The sequence below is a fragment of the Sorex fumeus genome, unplaced genomic scaffold (genome assembly GCF_029834395.1).
Source record: "Sorex fumeus unplaced genomic scaffold, SorFum_2.1 ptg000125l, whole genome shotgun sequence".
NCBI classification, from domain to species: Eukaryota; Metazoa; Chordata; class Mammalia; order Eulipotyphla; family Soricidae; genus Sorex; species Sorex fumeus.
The window spans coordinates 658,719-681,587 of NW_026606182.1; the positions used below are offsets into that span (position 1 = coordinate 658,719).

The window sequence follows — 22,869 nt, forward strand, 5'->3', positions numbered from 1 at the left end:
TGCAATGCAAGAGCTGATGACACAGTCAGGGAAAGAGCAGGGGACGGCCCGGTCCAGCATCCACTAGAGGGTGTCAGGCAACACCACAGGCAGAGCTGTGCCCCAGCAGACGACCTGATGGAACACACTGGGGGGAGCAGCCCTTGGAGCAGACCTCAGAGGAAGGTGGCCGGGAGTGAGGCGACTTCAAGAAAACAAGCCCCTGCTTTCTGTATTTAAAAGCCAAGCAGAGAGGTGTTCGGCTAAAAGAGCAGGTAAGGAGACGATTCTAGACTGTGAGGAACTGATGGGCGGAGAGGAGAGCAGCTCACCTCTGAGGCTGCCATTTTAATCCGGTTTCCCAACTGGACTAATTGGCTGGGATCGAATTCCTTATTCAACAAATAAGCTGTAGCTGGGAGCGATTTTAACACACGCATTTGACAAGGATGCTGGTGAGATGGTTCTGGGGCTGCACTTTTTTTTAAAAAAACCTTGTCTTTTAGGGCCCTCATAAAATGATTTCTTCAGAGCAACCTGAATATTATTATTTTTTGTAATGGAAGATAAATCATCCCAGTTTCCTGCTCATATCTTTTCAAAGTTTTCTCATTAAGTTGAAAAGAAGGCTCACTTACTCATTCCACAAACATTTTCGGATCTACTTCTACATGCCAGGCTTCGTTCTAAGCAAAGTCTTATATAATTTGAGTGGAAATTATATTTCAGTGAAGAAAGAGACAGTGAAGGGGCTGGAGCGAGAGTCCAGCGGGGAGGGCATTTTTGCCTTGCATGCGGCTGACCCAGGTTCAATCCCTGACATCCCATACAGTCTCCCAAACACTGCCAGGGGTAATTCCTGAGAGCAGAGCCAGGAGTAGCTCCTGAGCACTGCTGGGTGTGACCCCCAAAAAACAAACAACAACAACAAAAATTCAAATTTTAAAAAATAAATTAAAAGAAGAGAGAGATAATGAACAACATGCACTGGCTAAATTGGGATGTGCAAGAGACAGAAGGAGGGAAGTTTACTTAGACAGGTCACGAATGCAGATAGAGTCCGCCTGCTGTGGTCAGAGGTGGTTTTGGCATTGTGTTTACCCACTGGCCTCCGTGGGCAGAGGGGAGGCCGAAGGGCCCAGCAGACAGAACGCTGAAGGAAACAGTGATTATCCCACAGGCCTGAAGCGGGATCTCAGCTCGACGAGTTCAAGAATGGAAAGAGGCCCAAGAGATAGCACAGGGGTAAATGTTTGTGGAATGAGTAACTGCAAGTTACTTCCAGAAGGTCCCCAGGGATGGGGAACTGCCCGCTTTGGAAAACAGTGATCTAAGCTGGCCCGAGCTCCGTTCTGATGTTTCCGTCTCTAACTGCCTACGTCACGTCTGTCTGCTGACATATCTCCTTCGACACTCAGTCTGCTTTTGTCAATCACCTGAATATACCCATGGCTTTTCAGAAGTGTTAAGCGGTAGGGTGTTTTGCCTTGCACGAGGCCGACCCAGGTGACCCGGGTTCGATTCCTCCACCCCTTTCGGAGAGCCCAGCAAGCTACTGAGAGTATCTCGCCCGCACGGCAAAGCCTGGCAAGCTCCCCGTGACGTATTCGATATGCCAAACACAGTAACAACAAGCCTCACAATGGAGACGTTACTGGGCTCGCTCGAGTAAATCGATGAACAACGGGAGGACAGTGCTACAGTGCTATAGTATTTTTGAAAGGCAGATTTCTTTAAAAAAAAATCAAGTAGGCTGAAAACACGGACACTAATCTTTTCCTTTATATTTAAAATTCAAAATTATACAGTACAGCAAAAAGGGCACATGCCTTGCACACAGCTGACAAGGATTCAGTCCCCAGCACCCCATATGGTCCCCCAAGTCCTGCCAGGAGTGATCCTTGAGCACAGAGCCAGGAGTAATCTCCAAACAGAGCCAGGTGTGCCCAAAGAAAATACACACAAATTTCAAGATAATAAATTTTGGATCGTGAGCTATTTTGACCAATGACAGGAAGAAAACATGATTGAAATCCGTTCTCGAGGACTTTCAGATCACGTGACCATTTCCACACTGGCCCGCTCTCCAAAGACTCCATAATCTTATTTTCTCACGAAAACATCCCCAAAGGAAAAAAAAAAATACTGACAGAAGGAGACAGAAGGAAAATACAAGACAAGGAGGCTGAAAACCCGGAGTTCAGATCTGATTCTGAGACTTACCTTCTGAAACTGGGGGATTCACTTAAAAAAAAAAAAAGAAAAAAAAATCTCTGCTTTGTTTTTCCTGTCTATAAGGTAAGAAAAAGAAAGCCTAAGATAACAGGCAGAACTGTTAGGAAGACCAAAACATGGCATAGACATGGAATCACACGCAGTAAGCGGCCAAGCACTTTAGGAACATTACTTTTCATAATTTACCGACAATCCCGGTTTCACAGCTCACTCAACATCCGCACCAGCCAAAAGCCTGTGCGCGCTTGCTCTCTCAACAATATACTGCAAAACCTCCTTGCCCCCGAGGCCGGTATTAGGCAATCCACGGTGCCATTAGCTTCAGCCTGACCACATCAGTGAAGACCACCTCCTTAATTACAGCCGCAGTGACCAGGCAGCTCTCTCTTTCTCACTGGTGCTCTGGGCACTATTTCAACATGAGCACCCCTTCCCAGCCTTGAGTGCCCCAACTTGAGCAAGAAATTAGATGGTCACCCTAATGACAATAAAGTTTTGAAAACAGGTGGTGTGTGGGGGGTGGGGTGGGGTGAGGGAAATGGCCTGAGGACTCCCTCTATCCTTCCCAGGAAATCCATCCCAAATACACAAAGTGAGCATGGGAGGGCCCACTGGGGAGAAGGCAGGTCCCTTCCGGTCAGACCGCCCCTCCTAAGCCCCTCCCAAACAGACAAATGTACTCTGCAGCTGCTGCACACAAATCACCTCGTTCTTAAAAAACACTATAAACCCACAAGATAGTTGAGCTCTGATCCATACCGGGGGAACTGGCATAAGCACGTGTGCGTTTGCATAAATCACAAAGGAGTAGTAGGAATCTCAACCTAAAATCGCGCTTGGGCTTTCATACAGCCTTCAACCTTCCTGAGCTGGTTTTCTTCTATCTCAGAGTGTCTGGAGCCATGACCGTCTTCTCCACGGCCAGAGAGAGGCGACATTGGCAGGCCCAGAGCAGAGCCCAGTGTGCATTAGAAAGCATCAGAAGATCAATGAGCTGGTCCATAAACCTGAACTGATGTGAAGGGAGGAGAAATGAACTGGCATCAAAAATGAAACCTCGGGGCTGGAGCGATAGCACAGCGGGTAGGGCGTTTGCCTTGCACGCCAGCCAACATGGTCAACACAGGTTCGAGTCCCAGCATCCCATATGGTCCCCTGAGCACCGCCAGGAGCAATTCCTGAGTGCATGAGCCAGGAGTAGCCCCTGAGCATCGCCGGGTGTGACCCAAAAAGCCAAAAAAAAAAAAAGGAAACCTCTATGAGCCCCTCCTTCCCTTTACAGATTTTTACTTCTAATATGCTGGGGGTTCAGGGGGGGGTGTATAATAACGGCATGAAACAGGGTCACTAAAACAGTGACACTTGTTATTCCTTAACCCTAAAGAAGGATACTTAGCCAGCAGCAACCATGTACTCCACCATAAATGGGTGACTCCACAGGTGACTCCTTCAAGAGGGTTTATGAAGCCCCCAGATAGTGGCTATAATGTAAATGTGGGCTACAGAGATATTCGAGCGTGAACTTGCCTCACACCTGACAGACCCAGCTTCAATCCACAGCCCCACATATGGTGCCCTGAGCCAAGCCAGGAGCGATTCCTGAGTGTAGAGCTAAGAGTGATCCCTGGGCACTCCCAGGTATGCCCCAAAAAACAAAAATTAAAAAAAAAATTTTTTTTGGCTTTTTTGGGTCACATCCAACGATGCTCAGGGACCACTCCTGGCTCTGCACTCAGGAATTACTCCTGGCAGTGCTCAGGGGAACATATAGGGTGCAGGGGATTGAACTCGGGTCACTGTGTGCGCGGCAAACACCCTCCTGGCTGTACTATCGCTCCGGCCCCAAATTAGTAAAATTTAAGTGGGCCAGCGATAACCACATAGCCACAGTTTCCTTAGATAAGCCAACAAGTCCCAGTCTGGAGGAACAAGCCTTAACAAACAGAAGCCTAATTCCAGCTCTCATTCAGTTACTGACTTTCCACTGATGCCTTAAATAAGCCACTTTAATTCTTGCATCCCTCAATTCCCTTGTCTTTCCAGGGAGTAGCCATACCTACTCCTTCAAAAGATGGTTGTGAAGGTGAGATGAAAAAAATCTGGATGGAAAGTTCTCAGCAACAATCAGAAGATTCTCGTTTTTTACAGCTGAGATCACCGAGTAATGGGGGAAGAGGGGGAATAAGGAAGGGGAGGACGAGAAGTGACACAAGGACAGTGGGGGAGGACCTTGGCCACTTTGGGGGCAGAGGCAGGTGATTCTGCTGATCAAAACGATAAATGGATGGACATGGAGAGTATCCAAGGCTGAGTGAAATGAGTCAGAGGGAGACAGACACAGAGAATGACTGGACCCATCTGTGGGGTATACAGAAAACAGAGTATGAGACTAACATCCAAGAACCGTAGAAACGAGGGCCGGGAGGAACGGTCCACGGCTGGAAGCTGCCACAGTGGCTGGACGGAGGGCGGCCAGGACAGGAAAGGGACCGCTATGACAATGACAGTCGGAAAGGATCGCTCTGAACAAGAACTGAGTGCTGAAAGCAGGTAAAGGGACAAACACGACCTCTGAGCCCCTGTATTGCAAACCATAATGCCCAACAAAAGGGGGAGGGAGGGAGGGGGGTAAGAGAGAGAGAGAGAACAAGCCTGCCACAGAGGCCAGAGGCGGCAAGCTGAGGGAAGGGAAAGGGATGGGGGGAGGGTAACTGGGGACATTGGCGGCCTTAGAAATGGGGAAATGTGCACTGGTGAAGGGACAGGTGATGTAACACTGTAGGACTGAAACCCAATTCTGAACATCTTTGTAACTGTGTATCTCGTGGTGATTCAATTTTAAAAAAAACCTATGAAAATCAACACAATTGTTACCTAAACTATGGTCAGATAATAAAGCAATAGGGACCAGAAGGACAGCTGGTTAAGGGACATGCTTCAACTCAATCCCAGGCACCCAAGAGGCCCCTGAACACCCCCCAAGTAAGCCCTGGTGTGGCAGGTCCCACGCAGTGCCGCATCCATGGTCCTGGGGACTGAACCATCCGCCGGGCTGGCTGAGTGATGCTGTAAAGGCTCTCGGGGCCACCTGAGCACCGAGTGGGTGCCACCCCTCAAGGTCCCATATCAACCAGTCCATCGAGCAATCAAAAGACCGCAATTTCTCTCTCTTAAAAATCACCATTACGGGGGCTGGAGCAATAGCACAGCGGGTGGGGTGTTTGCCTTGCACTTGGCCAACCCGGGTTCGATTCCCAGCATCCCATAGGGTCTCCTGAGCACTGCCAGGAGTAATTCCTGAGTGCAGAACCAGGAGGAACCCCTGAGCATCGCCAGCTGTGACCCAAAAAGCAAAAAAACAAAAAAAAACAAAAAAGAAACAAAAAAAGTATTACGAACCAAAAAAAATTCTTTCTGGGGATGGTTCCCTATCTAATGAGGATGGATTAGCAAAAGAACCAGGAAAAGAAAATAACGTAACAGAGACACAATTAAAATTCCCCTCTAACCCCCTCCCCAGCTCCTACTCTGCTGAGTGTATGTGTGTGTGTGTGTGTGTGTGTGTGTGTGTGTGTGTGTGTGTGTGGAGTCTGCAGCTTCAGTGCCTGCCCAGCCAGGCTTCGGGGCGGCCGCCACTCCACCCTGATAAATACCTCCCCGCGCTCCAAGCACAAAGCCGGAGTTCAGAAGGGTAACACATTAATTAGCGGCACTCATTTGGACTCCGCATTCATCAAATGCAACAAGCGGCTATTCAATATTTGCCTGTTTGCACGGCGCGAACGGCTCTTTCAAAGATCCAGTCGGAGGGCCACGGAAAGCCCAAGAAAATAAAACTAGAATAAACCTGTCACCCTCCGAATGTGCCTCGGAGTAAATGAGCAGCTTGAACTCGTGGCGAGGCGCCGGCTGAGGCCCACAGCGGAGGCGGCCTGAGTAATGACCGCGTCACGACGGACACGGGGAGCTACGCCACAAAAGGGGGAAATACCGCCGTGCTTCCCGGCGAGGAGGCTGCTTTTTGTCCTTTAACAAATTCCTCTTAATTCCTTCGCTTAGTTCCTTATTGATCTATAATCCCCGAGGAAAAACACAGCATTATAGAGTAGCCTTTCAGATTCTTTTAGACCCAGCAAGTCTATTCTCATACTCCACTTCAATTAGATGTACGTTCTAGATCGCAAATAAAAGCCCTGAGTGTAAAAATAAATAAATAAAATGAGACGCGTTTAATAAATAATTAAATATCTGCATTAGCATCCAAGACTGACCAGGATCCCTTATATTTTAGGCATCTGAGAATACACAATGAAACAGAAAAAAAAAAAAAAAAGGTCAGTCCTCTGAAAGCTGTCTATAGGGTTGTAGCTCTCAAAAGATTTGCCTGGAGGTATTTTTGAAGAGTTGAATGCTAAGCCCGACCTCGGACCTAGCTGTCAGAATTTTGGGGGCTAGATTTCCAAGCAACAGTATGTTTTCTGACTCATGAGGGGCCAGAATGCAGAACTACTATTAAAGGACATGAATTTTACAAATCAGAAAAGCAACCGGGTGGGGGGGGGGGGGGGCTGGAGCAACAGCACAGCGGGTAGGGCGTTTGCCTTGCACACAGCCAACCTAGGTTCGATTCCCAGCATCCCATAGGGTCCCCTGAGCACCGCCACGAGTAATTCCTGAGTACATGAACCAGGAGTAACTCCTGTGCATCGCTGGGTGTGACCCAAAAAGAAAAAAAAAAAAAGAAAAAAAAAGCAACTGGGCAGAGCCAAACGAGGTGGGGGGCAGGGAAAGGCGGGACAACAAACAAACAAAATCTCTATATTCTAAGATTTGGAAGAAAGGACCACCTCCTCCGCTGAAACCTTTGAAGGGGCTGCTCTTTGATTCCATTAGGAGATGAATGATTTCAGCTACAGGATTTCCTCCTTTCTCTGCAAACCAGTCTCTAAGGATAAGAATAGGACAAACAGGACTAGGTACCTGAAAGAGTCCGGGAAATACAAAAACTAAAATGACAAAGGCATCACCTCACTCTAGTGAGAATGATATACATTAAGTAAAGTAAAGGCCCTCCCGTTGATCATCGATTTGCTCGAGCGGGCCCAGTAAGGTCTCCATCGGAGACTTTGTTGTTACTGTGTCTGGCATATCGAATACTCTCGGTAGCTTGCCGGGCTCTCCGAGAGGGGCGGAGGAATCGAACTCGGGTCAGCCATGTTGGCTGCGTGCAAGGCAGACGCCCTACCCGCTGTGCTATCGCTCCATTAAACATTAAAAATTATACGTTAAAAATTGTAAAAACAACCAGTGTCAGCAGGTGTGTGTGTGTGTGTGTGTGTGTGTGTGTGTGTGTGTGGAGGGGGGGGGGGAATCTTCATCCACTCTATTGTTGGAAATGCCATCTTGTCCAATCTCCACAGAAATGGTATGAAACCCAGTTCTCAAAAAAAAAAAAAATGAGCAGAGTCTCCAGATGACCCAGTGATTCTACTGCTTACCATCTACTCCAACGGTACAGAAACATTACTTCAAAAAGTTATTCACACTCTTATGTCCGATGCAGCCCTACACACAATAGCCAAGACTACAAACAACCCAAGTGCCCCCCCCCAAACAGAGTGGCTTTTTAAAACGGGGGTCTATTTACACAACGGCACACCACCCAACAAAGAGCCAAGAGGAACCCCTGTAGTGCACTGCATGGAAATGGGAGAAAGTGAGTCACGCTGAGCAAAATGAGTCAAGAGGAGAAGGACAAAGACAGACCCGAGCTCTTATGAGTGGGGTATAAAGAAACAGAGGAAGGGAATTAAAAAAAAAAAAGGTGGATAACAGATCTGAGTCTGCCAACAGAACGGAGTTTTACAAAGGCAGGGAAGGGGTAAGGGGAGAGGGGACATAGTGACAGTGGTGCGAGACACTGATTTTTTTTTTTTTTGGCTTTTTGGGCCACACCCAGCAATGCTCAGGAGTTCTTCCTGGCTCTGTGCTCAGGAATCACTCCTGGTGATGCTTGGGGGACCATTTGGGATGCTGGAGATTGAACCTGGGTTGCCCGTGTGCAAGCCAAAAGCACTCCCCGCTGTACTTTTGCTCCTGGAGGGTCGGGTGTCACAACAGAAACCCTGAAGTTCCCGAAACACTATTAACAGTATTATAAATCAAAGGCCATCAGACAACAACTTGGGCTCCCAAAAGGTGGCTATTATGTGGGGACATCCCAGATTTTATGATCACCCGCAGGGGCTGTGATGAGACACAACCTGCTTCTAGAAAGGGGAAGCCTCAACCCTTCCACTGAGCTGTCTGATGACTCATATCTTGGGCCTGCCTAATCATGGTGGCCTTTATAGACAACTCTCTTTCCAAGTGACCCTCTCAAACCACCAGAAGAGTGTTAGTTTTACCAAGCAGCAACATGAAGGTCGATTTCAGGGCCCACGTCATAGAGCCACACACGTTTCTCAGACCGACCTACCTGTTGTTTGACCTTACTTCTGCTTCTGGGCCAGCTACTCAAGACCAAAACGGACAACACACAACCAGGAAGGGATCTTATATTCTCACCCCAAACGCACAGAAGAATCTCCCAGGAAGCAGTTCTGCGCTAACCCACTCTAAGGCCTAGGCTTTCTCCATCAGCCTCCCCTCTCTAACAAGGAAGGCGGCAGAAACTTTCCTCTGGAGCAGAACCTTCCCTGCTTAAAACCATCAAAGAGAATTCTTGTTGCAGGTTATCACAAGCACCGAAAATTCTGTGTAGACAAGGGATAAATGGTGGTGAATAAGGAGGTTAGCACAGCACCGAGGCTTGCTAACATTTCTTTTGCGGTATCAAGAATGTGAGGCTTTAAAAGAATAATATGAAACTAATATCCAGGGTCAGGGAAAACAAGCCAAGAGGACAAGTCAATGGTTGGAAATTACCACATGGGAATGGGGGTGGGAGGGGGAGAAAGGATAGTTAAGATAGAGGAGGGTCCAATGACAACATTAGTTGGAAATGATCACTCTGGATAAGAACTAAGTGTTGAAAGTAGGGAAAGGGATGTACATGATGACCTTTCAGCATCTGTACTGCAAACCACAATGCCTACAACAAGAGAAAGAGAAAGAGAGACAGACAAGAGATGTGCCTGCCATAAAGGCAGGCTGGCGTGGGGGATAATTTGGGAGGATGGGAGGGAAACTAGGGACATTGGTGCTTGGAAATTACACTTGTGAAGGGACAGGTATTGGAACATTGTAATACTGGCTACTATCGAATGTAGCCTGCCCACAGGGCAGAGTCTGGCAAACTCCCCGTGGCGTACCAAATATGCCAAATACCAGTAACAATGATGGGTCTCATTCTCCTAAAGAGCCTTGAATATAATCTCAGGGCTAGGATGAAAGAGACGTTACTGGGGCCTGCTCGAGGCAATCGACGAATAACAGGATGATGAATGAATGAATGAAATGAATACTGAGACCCAATCATAAACAGCTTTGTTGGCCTCTATCTCATGGTGATTCAATAAAATAATTAATATAGAAATATGTATATTATTATTATTGGGCTGAAACCATCGTTCAACTGAGAGGGCATTTGTCTTGTATGCGGCAGACCTTGATTCGATCCCCAGCATCCAGATAGTCCCTCAAACACCACCAGGAGTGGATTCTTAGCGCAGAGCTAGGAATAAACCCTGAGCATTTGCCAAGTGTGCTGCCCCCCAAATTATTATTTAGCTTGGAGAAGAAGAAGAAGAAAAAAGTAATTATGAATGTGCTTTACTCAGTCTTGACCCTTCCAGTACCGACAATTTCAAACTGATTTTCCAGCGGATATATTTAATGTGTATCTCTAAATGTCGATTCCCTGCTGAAACCCTTCTCCTCCTCCTACCTACTCGCCTCCTAGTCCACCTTCTCTCAGAGAAAGTAATTTCAGTGAGTGCTGTGTATGCTACAAAGACGCATGTGGCTGCCACTGGTACCTTCATCGTGTGATACAGAAACTGCAGATACCGACCTGGCTGTCCCGTGCCGGGAATCCATGATAACCTGGGGTCAGAGGCTCGTTCTAGGAGAAAGAAAAGAAAATCAAACTGTAAGAGAAAGAAAATGCTAGGAACAATGAAAACCACCCAGCCCAACTCTTGTCCAGGTTTCTACGACGTTCTATTGCTCTAAGCTCGTCTACGTCCCTAAGGGTACCCATCTCCCGGCCAGCGCTCCAAGGCACAGGACAGCATCTGCCGAAGAATGGTACATGAACGCGAGTGCCCGCCCTGGACAGCTGAGTCTCTTTCCTTCCCAGTGCATCTAATCATGGAGTGACCGGGATTTGGAACAGAAGCACTGCTACCTTCTCACTGTGGGACTTCAGCCGCCTTGGCTCCGGGTTAAAAGTCATAACATTCTCAGACATGAGATGACCTGGAATGCCAACATTTCTAAATGCTCAGTAAGGGACAGAGTCATCTGAATCCATCACTAACTCTTGATCTGGTTTTCCAGATCAAGGGTCTGAGCCCTCCACTCGATTAATCTGCTTGCCTTCAGTTCTATAAAATTCTACCTCGGGGGCTGGAGAGATAGCACAGAGGGTAGGGCGTTTGCCATGCACGCGGCCGACCCGGGTTCTATTCCCAGCATCCCATATGGTCCCCTGAGCACCGCCAGGAGTAGTTCCTGAGTGCAGAGCCAGGAGGAACCCGTAAGCATTGCCGGGTGTGACCCAAAAAAGCAAAAACAAAAAAACAAACAAAAAATTCTCCCTCTCCTCAAGCCTTCCTCTACCACCCTATGTATGCCATCCTGTGGGCTCCAAGTGACTTATTCAGGTTATTTATATCATTCTTGCTTTTTATATTGTGATTCAATGAATTTGACTTCTGTAAGGGGATATCACGCTGAGCCTCTCATGTTAGCATTTAAGCATTAAATCAAGGTCCTGGAGGGCAGGGTCTTGATAAATAGGCAAACTCAAGCTCTCATTTGCAGCTTACTTGACCTACCCAATCATCCAGCCAACAACGCACCCAATACCTAATACTTCTGATACACTCTGGGTGACGGCAGGTGAGGTAAGAGCGCCTGTCTTCAAGGGGAACTTTAACTGCGAGGAGATGCGTGTTCGCACAGTGGTCCCAATGGAAACACGCCATGTTTCTGTATTATTTTCAAAGTGTTCAACACCCGAGAGGTCATTCATACTCTTCTCCCACCCCCTCACACTCTCATTCCATCAGGGAGAACAATGTTAACGATCTTCAATAAAGGATGAGTAAACGCTCTTCCTAATTACATAACACGATCTGTTTTTATGACAGTCACACCCTTGAGAATACAAAAAACCCACTCCTTTCAAAAACAAGGAAGCCAGAAGTCAACTTAAGATCACTGGAGCGGTTGGGATTGGGAAAGAAACTGGGGTTATTGGGGGAGGGAAGGTCACACTGGTGGGGCTGGAATGCTACAAGCTGGAAACGACTGTATAATGAACCCCTCTGCAAATGACAGTGTTTTTAATAAAAATCAATTATGAAAAAAGAAAAATCACCGCAGAGACCCTTGATTGTTCATTACGATTTCCCTATGATCTAGCATAGTGTCTAGCACACAAGGAACATTCCCCAAAAAATGTAATAAATGAAATAAAACCATTCCGCTATTCAGCCACTGATTTAATCACAGACCATCCAAGTTTCCCTTTCCTAGTTTGGATATTTATAAATCAGGTCTCTCCATGAAAGGACACCAAAGACAACTGCCTTTCAGAAGGGGACAGGCGAAAACAACTGTGAGACAGAACAAAGCTGAAGGACTCAGACCCTCGGTGACTATAAAGCTCCAATGATTAAAATCACATAAGAATGGCAGAATGTTCAGACATATAAATAAATGTAATAATGAGAGTTCAGCAATAAACACTTTCTGGAGGAACAGAGGTAGCAGAGAGGTTGAGACACCTGCCTCGCACGCCGCTGACCTGGGTTTAATCCCTGGCAATGCATGTGGTCCCCCAAGCCTCGCCAGGAGTGATCCATGAGCATAAAGCCAGGAGTGAGCCCTCCGAGTAGCTGGATGTAGCCTAAACTGCCCCACCCCCTAAGAATTTTTTTTTTTTCAGAATTAAACTACAGTTATTAGCAACTGGTTTTTGAAAAGTGCTCCAAGGAAAAATTATATACATGCAACACACTGCCTCATTTGCCAAGGTGTCAAAAATCAGATGGGCCGGTCACGTAATGAGATTTAAAGATGACCGCTGGACTAGAGCTGTTACCGACTGGATTCCACGGGATATCAAAAGACCGCGTGGCCGCCCAACTACCAGATGGTCAGACTTTTTCATCAAGATCGTGAACGATCGGTTTGAGGCTCTTCGTGTTCCTAGAGCGAGCAGATGCCATTGGGCTACACTAGCACGTGACAGGGATAGATGGAGACGTTACTGGAGCCCGCTCGAGCAAATCAACGATTAACGGGAAGTCAAGAGATCAAGTGAACAAGTGGTACTGGGGGTATATACAGTATCAACAAGCAGTACTGGAACAAATGGATAACTACATGTAAAAGACTGAAGATCTAGCTTAGACCTTCTACAAAAACTCTTATTTGGTGGGGGAGGGGGGACCAGAGGGCACCCCTCCTGGTAAGTGGTGCTTAGGCTTACTTCTGGTATTCTGGGGTTACTCCACGGTAGGCTCAGGAAACCGTATGGGGTGGCAGGGATTGAGCCCAGGTAAGGCAGGCATTTGCTCGCTGTAATATCTCTCAAGCCCTCAAACCATAAACTCTTAGAACACAGGAGTTAATCTTCATAACATTCGTTTAGGCCATTAAGATTCTTCAATGTGATACCAAAAACATAAGTGACAAATATCTGTGTGTCTTGGACCTCACAGAACTTAAAACTCTGGGCTTCAAAGGACACTGCCAATGCCAGGGATGTGAGATACAGCGTGCTGATTATAGCTATTAATGCTATATTATATACTTGAAAGCCGCTGAGAGTAGATCTTAAACGTTCTCACCACAAAAAAAGAGATAGCAATTATGTGTGTGACGCAGGTGTCAGTAATGCCCTGGTGGTAATCATTTTGCAATATAGAAGCGTTATCTAATCAACGCCGTACACCATAATCTTACACAATGTTATACGTTAATTATCTTAATAAACAGTAAAGGAGGCGAGGGAGAAGACACCACCAAGTACACGAAGAGACAACCCACAGGATGAGAGAAAACATTTGCAAAGCACGTGTCTGTTAAGGGACCTGAACTCCGAATATATAAAGAACCCGTACAACTCAAAAGCAAAGAGACAGCTCAATCAAAAACTAGGCAAAGGCTGTGAGCATAAAGTTTTCCAGAGGAGATGTACAAAATGGCCAGTGAAAAAGACATTACACGTGACCTGTCACTAGGGGAATGCATATCAAAACCACGAAGAGAAAAGAAGAAAAGAAAAAAGAAAGAGAAAGAAAAAAAAAGAAAGGAAAAAAAAACCCACGAAGAGAAATGAGCTCAGAGCCACTAGGATGGCTATAATAAAAAGGTAGTAAGGAGGGGCTGGAGTGATAGCACAGCGGGGAGGGCGTCTGCCTTGCACGCGGCCGACCTGAGTTCGATTCCCAGCATCCCATATGGTCCCCTGAGCACCGCCAGGAGTAATTCCTGAGTGCAGAGCCAGGAGCAACCCCTGAGCATCGCCGGGTGTGACCCAAAAAGCAAAAAAAAAAAAAAGGTAGTAAGGAGGGTCAATAAGGGTGGAGAAGCTGGAATCCTTGACATTGCTGGTAGACATGTAAATTGCTTTAGAAAACAATTTGGCAGTCCCTCAGAATGTCAAAAAGAGAATTACCATATGAGTGAATAACACTAATGTTCATACACATGTTCATGGCAGCGTTATTTCATAATAACCAAAACGCATGAATAATTCAAATGTTCATCAACTGAATGAATAAACAATGTGATAAACCTATAAGTATTAGTCGACAATCAAAAGTAAAATGACGTATTGATACGACACGGGTAAATCTTGAAAACACTGCAAAAATCTAGGAGCCAGAGCGATAGGACAGCACGTAAGGTAACTGCCTTGCATGTGGCTGACCGGGTTTGATTCCTGGCACCCCAAAACGGTCCCGAGTCCTTTCAAGCAGTGACCCCTGAGTGCAGAGTCTGGGCCCTCCACCCTTGTCAACTGTGGCCCAAATAACAACAGCAAAAATAAAAAAAAAAAGGGGGACATAAAATCGAAGGCATGGTTTGAATATTATAAAATGTACGGGGCTGGAGCGATAGCACAGCGGGTAGGGCGGGCTGCCTTGCAACACGGCTGATCCGGGTCCGATTCCCAGCATCCCATATGGTCCCCTGAGCACCACAAGGAGTAATTCCTGAGTGCACAGCCAGGAGGAACCCCTCTGCATCGCCAGGTGTGACCCCAAAAGCAAATAAATAAATAAAATGTATTGAAATAAATAAAAGGTATTGAACTACGTGAATATTAAAGAAAGTTTATTATCACCTAAACTTTGTTATGTTTTGTAACTTACAAAAAAAACGCCCTCATATAGGTGCTTTTAAGTCTCAGAATGCAAAACACTGGTTTTTGTCCCTTTTCTGCAGTGCAGTTCGGGATCAGGGTCCTCGCCCAGAGGTACTGTGTGGGCCCGAGGGTCAGTAGTCAGGCCAGGGTGCTGGCGTCACTGGAGAGGGCTACACCCAGCCACAGTGGGCGGCCACACAGAGCCAGAGGGTCTCCATACACAGGCAAGGCTCGCCCCCGTCCCTGTGAGCTAACCCCTCACCCACACCCCAGGTTTCTTTAACCTTATTTGACAAATGACAAAACTGCATTCCAAGTGCATGAAGTGATCTGCTCCAGCACAGTCAAAGAGCTAGTGGTGAAGCTGAGCTTCCTTCAGACTTGAGTCTTTTTCTTTATCTTTTTTTTTTGGGTGGGGGGGGTCAAACCCAGCAATGCTCAGTGGTTGCTCCTGGCTCTGCACTCAGGAATTATTCCTGGCGGTGCGTGGGGGACTATATGGGATGCCGGGGATTGAACCCGGGTCGGCTGTGTGTGCAAGGCAAACACCCTACCTGCTGTACTATCACTCTGGCCCCAGACTTGAGTCTTAACTTAGTACTTTCTACTTCATAACTTAGCGGAAAAAAATTACAGATTATGATTGTCTAAAGACATATAAATGTGATTTTTTTAAACAGTTATGAAAATAACAACTGATAATATAATGCAACGATGGAATAAGATCAGCTTTGAGGCTAGATATCAGATGAGTTAAATCACACAGCGGAAAACACTGTTGCAGCTACTCACCTCTAAACAGTTACTGGTCTAAAAAAGAAAGAATGCAAAACTAAGGAACTGCATGTCGAGGCGGGGAGGCCAGTCAAAAATAAAAAAAAATCTATATAAGAAAAATAGCAGCCACAAAATCTTCATTTACAACGTCAAAGGTACGACAGAAGTAACTGTGAAAGGCGGTATATGGACAGTGACCTCAGAGAACAAAACACAGAGAGGAAAACATCTGACTTCTGTATTCTTAGGATGGTGCAGTGCAGGAGCTCCCCTCTAGGCCAATCTTTGAAAACTCCAGTTATAAGCAGAAGAATCCTTCATTTATTAAATAAGAATAGATTAAATAATTGCCTCATGACAAGCACAGGGTTGGCGTCCTTGTCCTTGAGGTGCTCAGAGACACAATAATCGAAAGATGCAGTGACTGATCCCAGAACTAAGGACTATAAAAAGAACTGCAGGGCTCCAGGAGCTATTTTTAAGCGGTGAGGGTGGGGAATAACCTCTGACCTCTGGCGAGAGGACGAGACCTTGAGCAGTAGTACAAACGGATATGGACTTTATGGGACTTTAAAAAGATCCAGGGCTTCCTAAAGTCACTTTCCTAAATGCACTCTAAAATTATCAATATCACTTCTGAAAGACTGGCTGTTCTACCTGCCCATCTCAAATATACACATTTATTTATATTTGGGGGCGACCCCAGATGGAGGGCAAAGCTTGCTCCTGGCTCTACGTGCAGACGTCACTTGTGGCGGGACCTGAGGACCATCTGAGGTGCCGGAGAGCGTGTTACCTCCTGGACTCCCCCAGGGGGGACTCTACTCTCCCATACCAAATTGGAATAACCAGCACTGCACCTGAGAGTCAAACAAAAATGCAGTTTCCTTCAGTCATCTTGAAAGACAGTGTAAAGATTGCTGATTGCACAACTTGACTCAAGATGAAAAAAAATAAAAAGTCCTGCTTTCAGCACAGAAGGAAAAGCTATACTAGCCCTAAAATCTACACAGTGGTCAGTAGGACACTAATGTTGGTGCCAGCCAACCTCGCCGGCTTTCAGCTCTTGAACTGGAGATCTGAGTTCAGAATCTCCTTCCTCCTGGTTTCCCTCACTGATGACGATTATCTAGGAGCAGTGTGGAGAGACTTGGGCACACACAACGAAGTTTCACTAGGCAATTAAAAAAAAATATCCAAGCCCCCTGGCTTTTCCCATCGGTGCCAAGCAAACGCAAAACCATTTTTTTTTTTTTTGGATCACCCTCGGCGAAGCTCAGGGGTTACTCCTGGCTCTGCACTCAGGAGTTACTCTCGGCGGTGTTCAGGGGACCATATGGGATACTGGGAATCGAACCCGGGTCAGCCATGTGCCAGGCAAACGCCCTACCCGCTGTGCTATCGCTCCAGCCCCACTCCAAACCATTTTCACAAGATGAAAGGCAAATCAAAACACTGAGAACGACGCAGAATAAATTCCTGCTACCACGCAGCCTGGGGACAGGGAAACAGAGAGAAGAAAGAAACAAGGTGGTCTTCTACTAACGAAACTCGGGCATCGGAACAAGCCCACGTTTTCCTTGGACTTACTGCCCAACCGAAAATGAACTTCCTTATCACCTCACACACATACAAGAATGGAACACATAAAAGATTGGAAGGAAAGAATGCTTTTGACCACATTGGGTAGGGCAAGAAAGCAAATCAAGGTGTCTGAAATATGTCACTGCCTTCTTTTCCATCCAAAGTCACACGTATTTATTTATTTGGTGGGGAGCACGCTCCAGCGACCCCTGGCTGTGCTTGGGGGATGGGGAGATTAGTCTGTGGTACCCATGTGGTACCCACGATTCCAACTCTACAGACTTTCTGCCTCCCCGACCACACACACACTCTCTCCTGTGCCCTTAGTGACCAATTTTCAAGGTGAAAACTTGATGCCTATTTTTAAACTGGGACATGGGAGAGACCACCACGGGGATTGAGAATAGGCCTATGTTCCCTACCCCATTTATTACATGCAAAAACCAGCTCGGGAACAGACACTGTGGAGCAATCACAGGCCATCACTCTCTTTCAGATCATCCAGGATCCAAAGCACCTGGAAGTAACAAAGAGAGATGGGTTTGGTCGTATTCAAAAGCGTGGCTCCAACACAGGAAGTCAGTGGTAAACTCCTAAGCCCAAGTGCTCCAGTAAAATAAAATAAAATTCATTCCACGTCCCCATCAAGACAGCTAATAAAAGTTCTTTATCACACCCACCACTCCCACCCCAGTCTTCTTTTTGAAGTTAAAAAATGTCCTAGTATAAAGCAATATGTTTTGTGTTAAAAAATCTTCGGCTGGAATTTATTGAGCTCTGACAGGCCACCTTTGGAATGTACTAAAATTTCCTCCTTTCAGTAAGCTACAGGTTTCCCGGTGATAACCAATCGAAGTCCTTCTCCTGATAGACGAGGAAACAGATGCCCTCGATGTAGTCACCCAAGTAGGCAGACTTGAGCGACCTAGAAGCTAGAGGTCTCCGGGCCTCGATCAGGAAGGATACACGGGCCTCGGATTCGGCCAACTGCTCTTAGATATACGAGATCCTTTCCTGAGACAGCGGGGAGCACTGTCCTCGGGAGTCGGAGATGAGCTTCCAGCACTGGCTCCGATATTTTTTGAATGATGTTAACTCTGGTCATCTAAATTACTTCATCACTCTAAACCCCAGTTTGCTGAAAGCTATACCAGATCATCTTTGCCGCGTGAATTCTGATGATTAAATAATTCAGGTGCCGCTGACCTGTCATGGTATTTAACGTACGAGAGAAGCGCCACAAGAATGACATCCCCGTCCTCGAGTCTGTCGGCTGCAAATGACGGGTGAGAAACTCTGTGTGACACAAAATGGCACACTTGCATAGAGTCGAACTGCAGTGTTCTTTAATGTCATCTCCTTAGAACTGACAGACAAATCTGTCCTGAAATCAATTTCCAGCCTCCCAGAGGGCTGCAGCGGTTACAGGGATTCCTGAGCTCAGGGAGCGCAAGAGGGGACAGGGTTAACCCGAAGGTGACCAAAGCCAACTTTTCCCTTTCGACACAGGCTCTCACGTGTCCCCTCTTCTTTCACGGATTCTTGACCAACCTCCCAAGTTCTTTACAACATCACTTTCAAATCCAATGTTATTTTTTCTAAATTAAAAATTCTACTCACGACAATACATTTTATTTGTTGAAATACACAAATAAGACACGTGATAAATCTACCCCTCCGAGCACTAAGGTTTGAGGTACTACTACAGATATTTTCCAGTGGTTCCATTTATTCCTGTAGAAGATTCTAACACTGTCAGCACTGTCCTCCCATCGTTCATCAATTTGCTTAAGCAGGCACCGGTAACGTCTCCACTGTGAGACTTGCTACTGTGTTTGGCATATCGAATATGTCACGGTTAGCTTGCCAGGCTCTGCCGTGCAGGGGGGATACTCTCGGTAGCTTGCGGGGCTCTCTGAGACGGACGGAGGAATCGAACCTGGGTCGGCTGCAGGCCAGACAAACACCCTTCCCACTGTGCTATCGCTCCAGCCCGTGAAAGATTCTAACACCCTAAAAAATCAAAGTCACCATTTCAACCACGTTCAACGACACAGTACTATATAACATTAGAGTTCACTGACGTTGTTGTATGGCTGGCATTACCACTCAACTACAGAACTTTTGTATCACACCCAAGTGAAACTCCCATTAAACACCACACCCACTCCCATCTCCTGCTACTTCCTCACCCTAGCAAGCTCGTATAAGTGGAATCGTATGTTATTTATCTTTCGGTAACTGGCTTTAGTTCGCCAGGGCTTCCACATACTGTAGTATAAATCAGAACTTCCTTCTTTACAAAAGCTGAATAATCTCCCATTGTTAGTTATTGCCGAATTCTGTTTACCCATTCATCTGTTCATGGATATTTGGGGAGCTTCCACCTTTGGGTATTTACACAGTGCTGCTATGAATACTTATGTATAAATATCCGTTGAGGTCTCTGTTCCTAAATTCTTCGGGGCATTTACTCAGAAGTCAATTGCTAGACCATCAGTAGCTCTGTTTAACCTTTTGAGGAATTCCTTTTTTCCTGCCGCTGTATTCCTACTATATTCATTCCGACCAATGAGGCATCCATTTCTCTCTATTTTGTCAATACTTGGTATTTTCTGGGGTGTTTTTTTTTTTTCACAACAGCCCTTCTACTGGTTCTGAATGATTACCACTTTGCAGTCTTAATTTGTATTTTCCCTCTGACTTGTGATCCTGGAAAATTTTCTTCATATACTTACTGGCCAGCTATATAGCCTCTCCAGAGAAATGTCTACTTATTTTCCCTTTTGTTTAGTGTTGCGTGTGGTAGCAGTATTTCCTTATCTTGTTTTGGACCTACCCACAGTAGCTGGGTGCTTGGGGGACCATGCAGGCCAGGGAGAGAACAAGGGACTTCTACTTGCGAAGGCGACATTCCAGCCCCCTGCGTCATCTCTCTGGCCTGGGATGTCTTTCTATATTTGGAATATCAATCGCTTATCCACATACATCACTTGTTGCTATTTTCTCTCATTCGTGTGTTGCCTTTCCACTCTCTGTTAGTAGTATCTTTTGGCGCATAAGATTTCTTAATTTCATTCCATTCAACTTGCTCTTCATTTATTTTTTACTCTGTTTTATCTGCTTCTGATATAACACCCAGGACCAAATCCCAAACCATGAAGAGTTACTCCTATGATCCTTTCTAAGAATGTTATAGTTTTTAGTGCTTCTTGTTCAGGGTATTTGTTCCCTTTCGAGTCACTCTGTATATACGGAGGAAGAAATTAAGGATCCAACGGTCCCTCGCCTGGGTGTTGCTTTTGAGGATGATTAGATTATTTCTACTGGCTCTCTTCCTGCCGATGTCCCTTCTGGGCACTTGCAATCTTGCTCAGCGCCAGGGAGAGGCAGCCTTCCCACCCCCAGGCCCCTAGCCCAAGAGACAATCTCCACTCACTCTCTAATGAGTTTCCCTGGGTGACAACACTGTCACCACTCAGTGCTGGAGGGGAGGCCAGCACACCCCCTTTGACCACAGGAGGAGAAGGCTTGGGAGTTAGTTTTCAGTCTGGCTTCCTTTGAAGTCCATGCCACGACTTTTTCTTTTGTTGGATTCTGCTCCATCATTCTTTCCCTGTTAGAAAGCCTGGCCTTGGGGATGGTTATACTGAATTCTGTAACTCAGTGAAACACGGTCTAGTCTCAGATCCCCCCAACAGAACTTACGACGGAGTCTCGGATCCCCCAAGAGAACTTACGACATCCCAAGCATGTTATTAACTGTGGATGACACAAAGTTCGTGACTCAGGCCTTCAAAGCCCTTAAGGAACACTAGTTAGTCTATTTAAATTCCCCTTCCTGCACTTCTCTCATCCTATTTTCGAGTCTGTTTGCCACTTAAAATGGATACATTTCCCTGAGCTAAATTTCATTCTTGGTGCTGAAGTTATGCTAAATATTTAATAAGTCCATCCGGCAAAATCTGAAATATAAAACTCTAATAAACTCAAAGGCCACACATATTTTCTCCTTGCTGTTCCCATTTTATTATGTTGCTCATTAAAAATAAATTGACTGAGGCTTATGCATTGCTGGTGGGGGTATACAAAATGGTATGGCTGCAGGAGAAAACAGTTTGGCTGTTCCTCAAAAATTTAAATAAAGAAATACCGTATGGCTGAGTAATTCCACTCCTAGGTATAATCTCCCAAATAACAGATACTCTGACAAATACTTGTACACATAAGCACACAGCAGCATAACAGCTGAAAGTAAGAAACAACACAAATGTCCAACAAAGAATGAATAAAGTGGTTATATATACAAATATATATATATATATATAGTCTGCCTATAAAAAGAAACAAAAGTACTCACATGCTATAACATGGGTGAACCTTGAAAACATTGTGCTAAGTGAAGTCAGACATTAAAGAGTGACATATTGTGTAATTCAATTTATATGAATTTCATTGACCTAAAAGCAGGTTGCCGGTTGTCAGGGGAACTGGAGGAAAGAGGAATCAAAGGAAACTGCTTAAGGGATCTGCAATTCTTTGGGGAGTGATGAACATGTTTGGAACTAAATAGGAGCGGTGGTTATCCAACTGTGAAGATACTAAATGCCATCAACTGAGCACTTAGAAAGGTTAATTTGGGGGACGGGGAAAAAAACATTTTTCAGTATGCATTATCTTTACGATCATCTAAATATTGACACATTTCATTCTATAATATAGAAAATTCACATTCTGCAACATCACTTATGAATCTCATTTTGAAAACGCAACAAAAAAGGTGCCGAGGAGATGTGGGGGGAGACAGTCACCAAGCTTAAAGCACTAGCTGCAGCCACGCCAACCTGAATCCAGAAACTGCAGACGGTCCCCTGAGCACGACCAGGAGAGGCTCAAAAAAAAAATAAAAAATAAAATAAACCAGAACACCACCCAAAGTGCTGAGACTGGCTCCCTTGGCCAGGGTACAAGCTTCCCCAAAATGTTCATTTCTGCTTGAAAGCTCAAATTCTGGGGCTGGAGCAATAGCACAGCGGGTAGGGCGTTTGCCTTGCATGCGGCCGACCCAAGTTCGATTCCCAGCATCCCATATGGTTCCCCGAGTACCACCAAGAGTGATTCCTGAGTGCATGAACCTGGAGTGACCCCTGCGCATTGCCGGTATGACCCAGAAAGAAAGAAAGAAAGAAAGAAAGAAAGAAAGAAAGAAAGAAAGAAAGAAAGAAAGAAAGCAAGCAAGCAAGCAAGCAAGCAAGCAAGCAAGCAAGCAAGCAAGCAAGCTCAAATTCTATAACGTGACAAATAATGTCATTTTCCCCCTTTGAAATAGATAAGTATAAAATGATGTGCTAAGACCTCATGCATTTCCCCAAGGTTATGAAACCATAATCTGGGGCTGGAGGATAGACAGCACAGCAGGTAGGGTGTTTGTCTTGCACGCGGCCGACCAGGGTTTGATTCCCACCATCCCATTTGGTCCACTGAGCACTGCCAGGAGTAATTCCTGAGTGCAGAGCCAGGAGTAACCTCTGAGCATCGCTGGGTGTGACCCAAAAGGCAGAAAGAAAAATAAAAAACCCATAATCTGTCGGGGTTTTTCAAGTAAAAATGGTGTCCAGCGGGAAATGTCGCTATTTAGTGAGCGACTCAAGCACGAGAGCTTTTCCCCCTGGGATAAACCATCACGCTCAGCATGCTTTTAGGTGTGTCACTCATCTTGTCACACAGAAGCCTAAAGAGATGCTGTG

At 45.9% G+C, this 22,869-nt stretch overlaps 1 protein-coding gene across 11 annotated transcripts in view; it reads right to left on the reverse strand.

The window, feature by feature from the left end:
• Positions 1 to 22,869, reverse strand: part of RBFOX2 (RNA binding fox-1 homolog 2) — a 204,899-nt gene that overhangs the window by 176,297 nt on the left and 5,733 nt on the right. For all 11 annotated transcript variants that reach the window (XM_056137416.1, XM_056137418.1, XM_056137427.1 and 8 more), the window contains exon 2: positions 10,229 to 10,279. In XM_056137416.1, the coding sequence (XP_055993391.1) occupies positions 10,229 to 10,279 (51 nt within the window). The remainder of the gene's footprint in view (positions 1 to 10,228; positions 10,280 to 22,869) is intronic.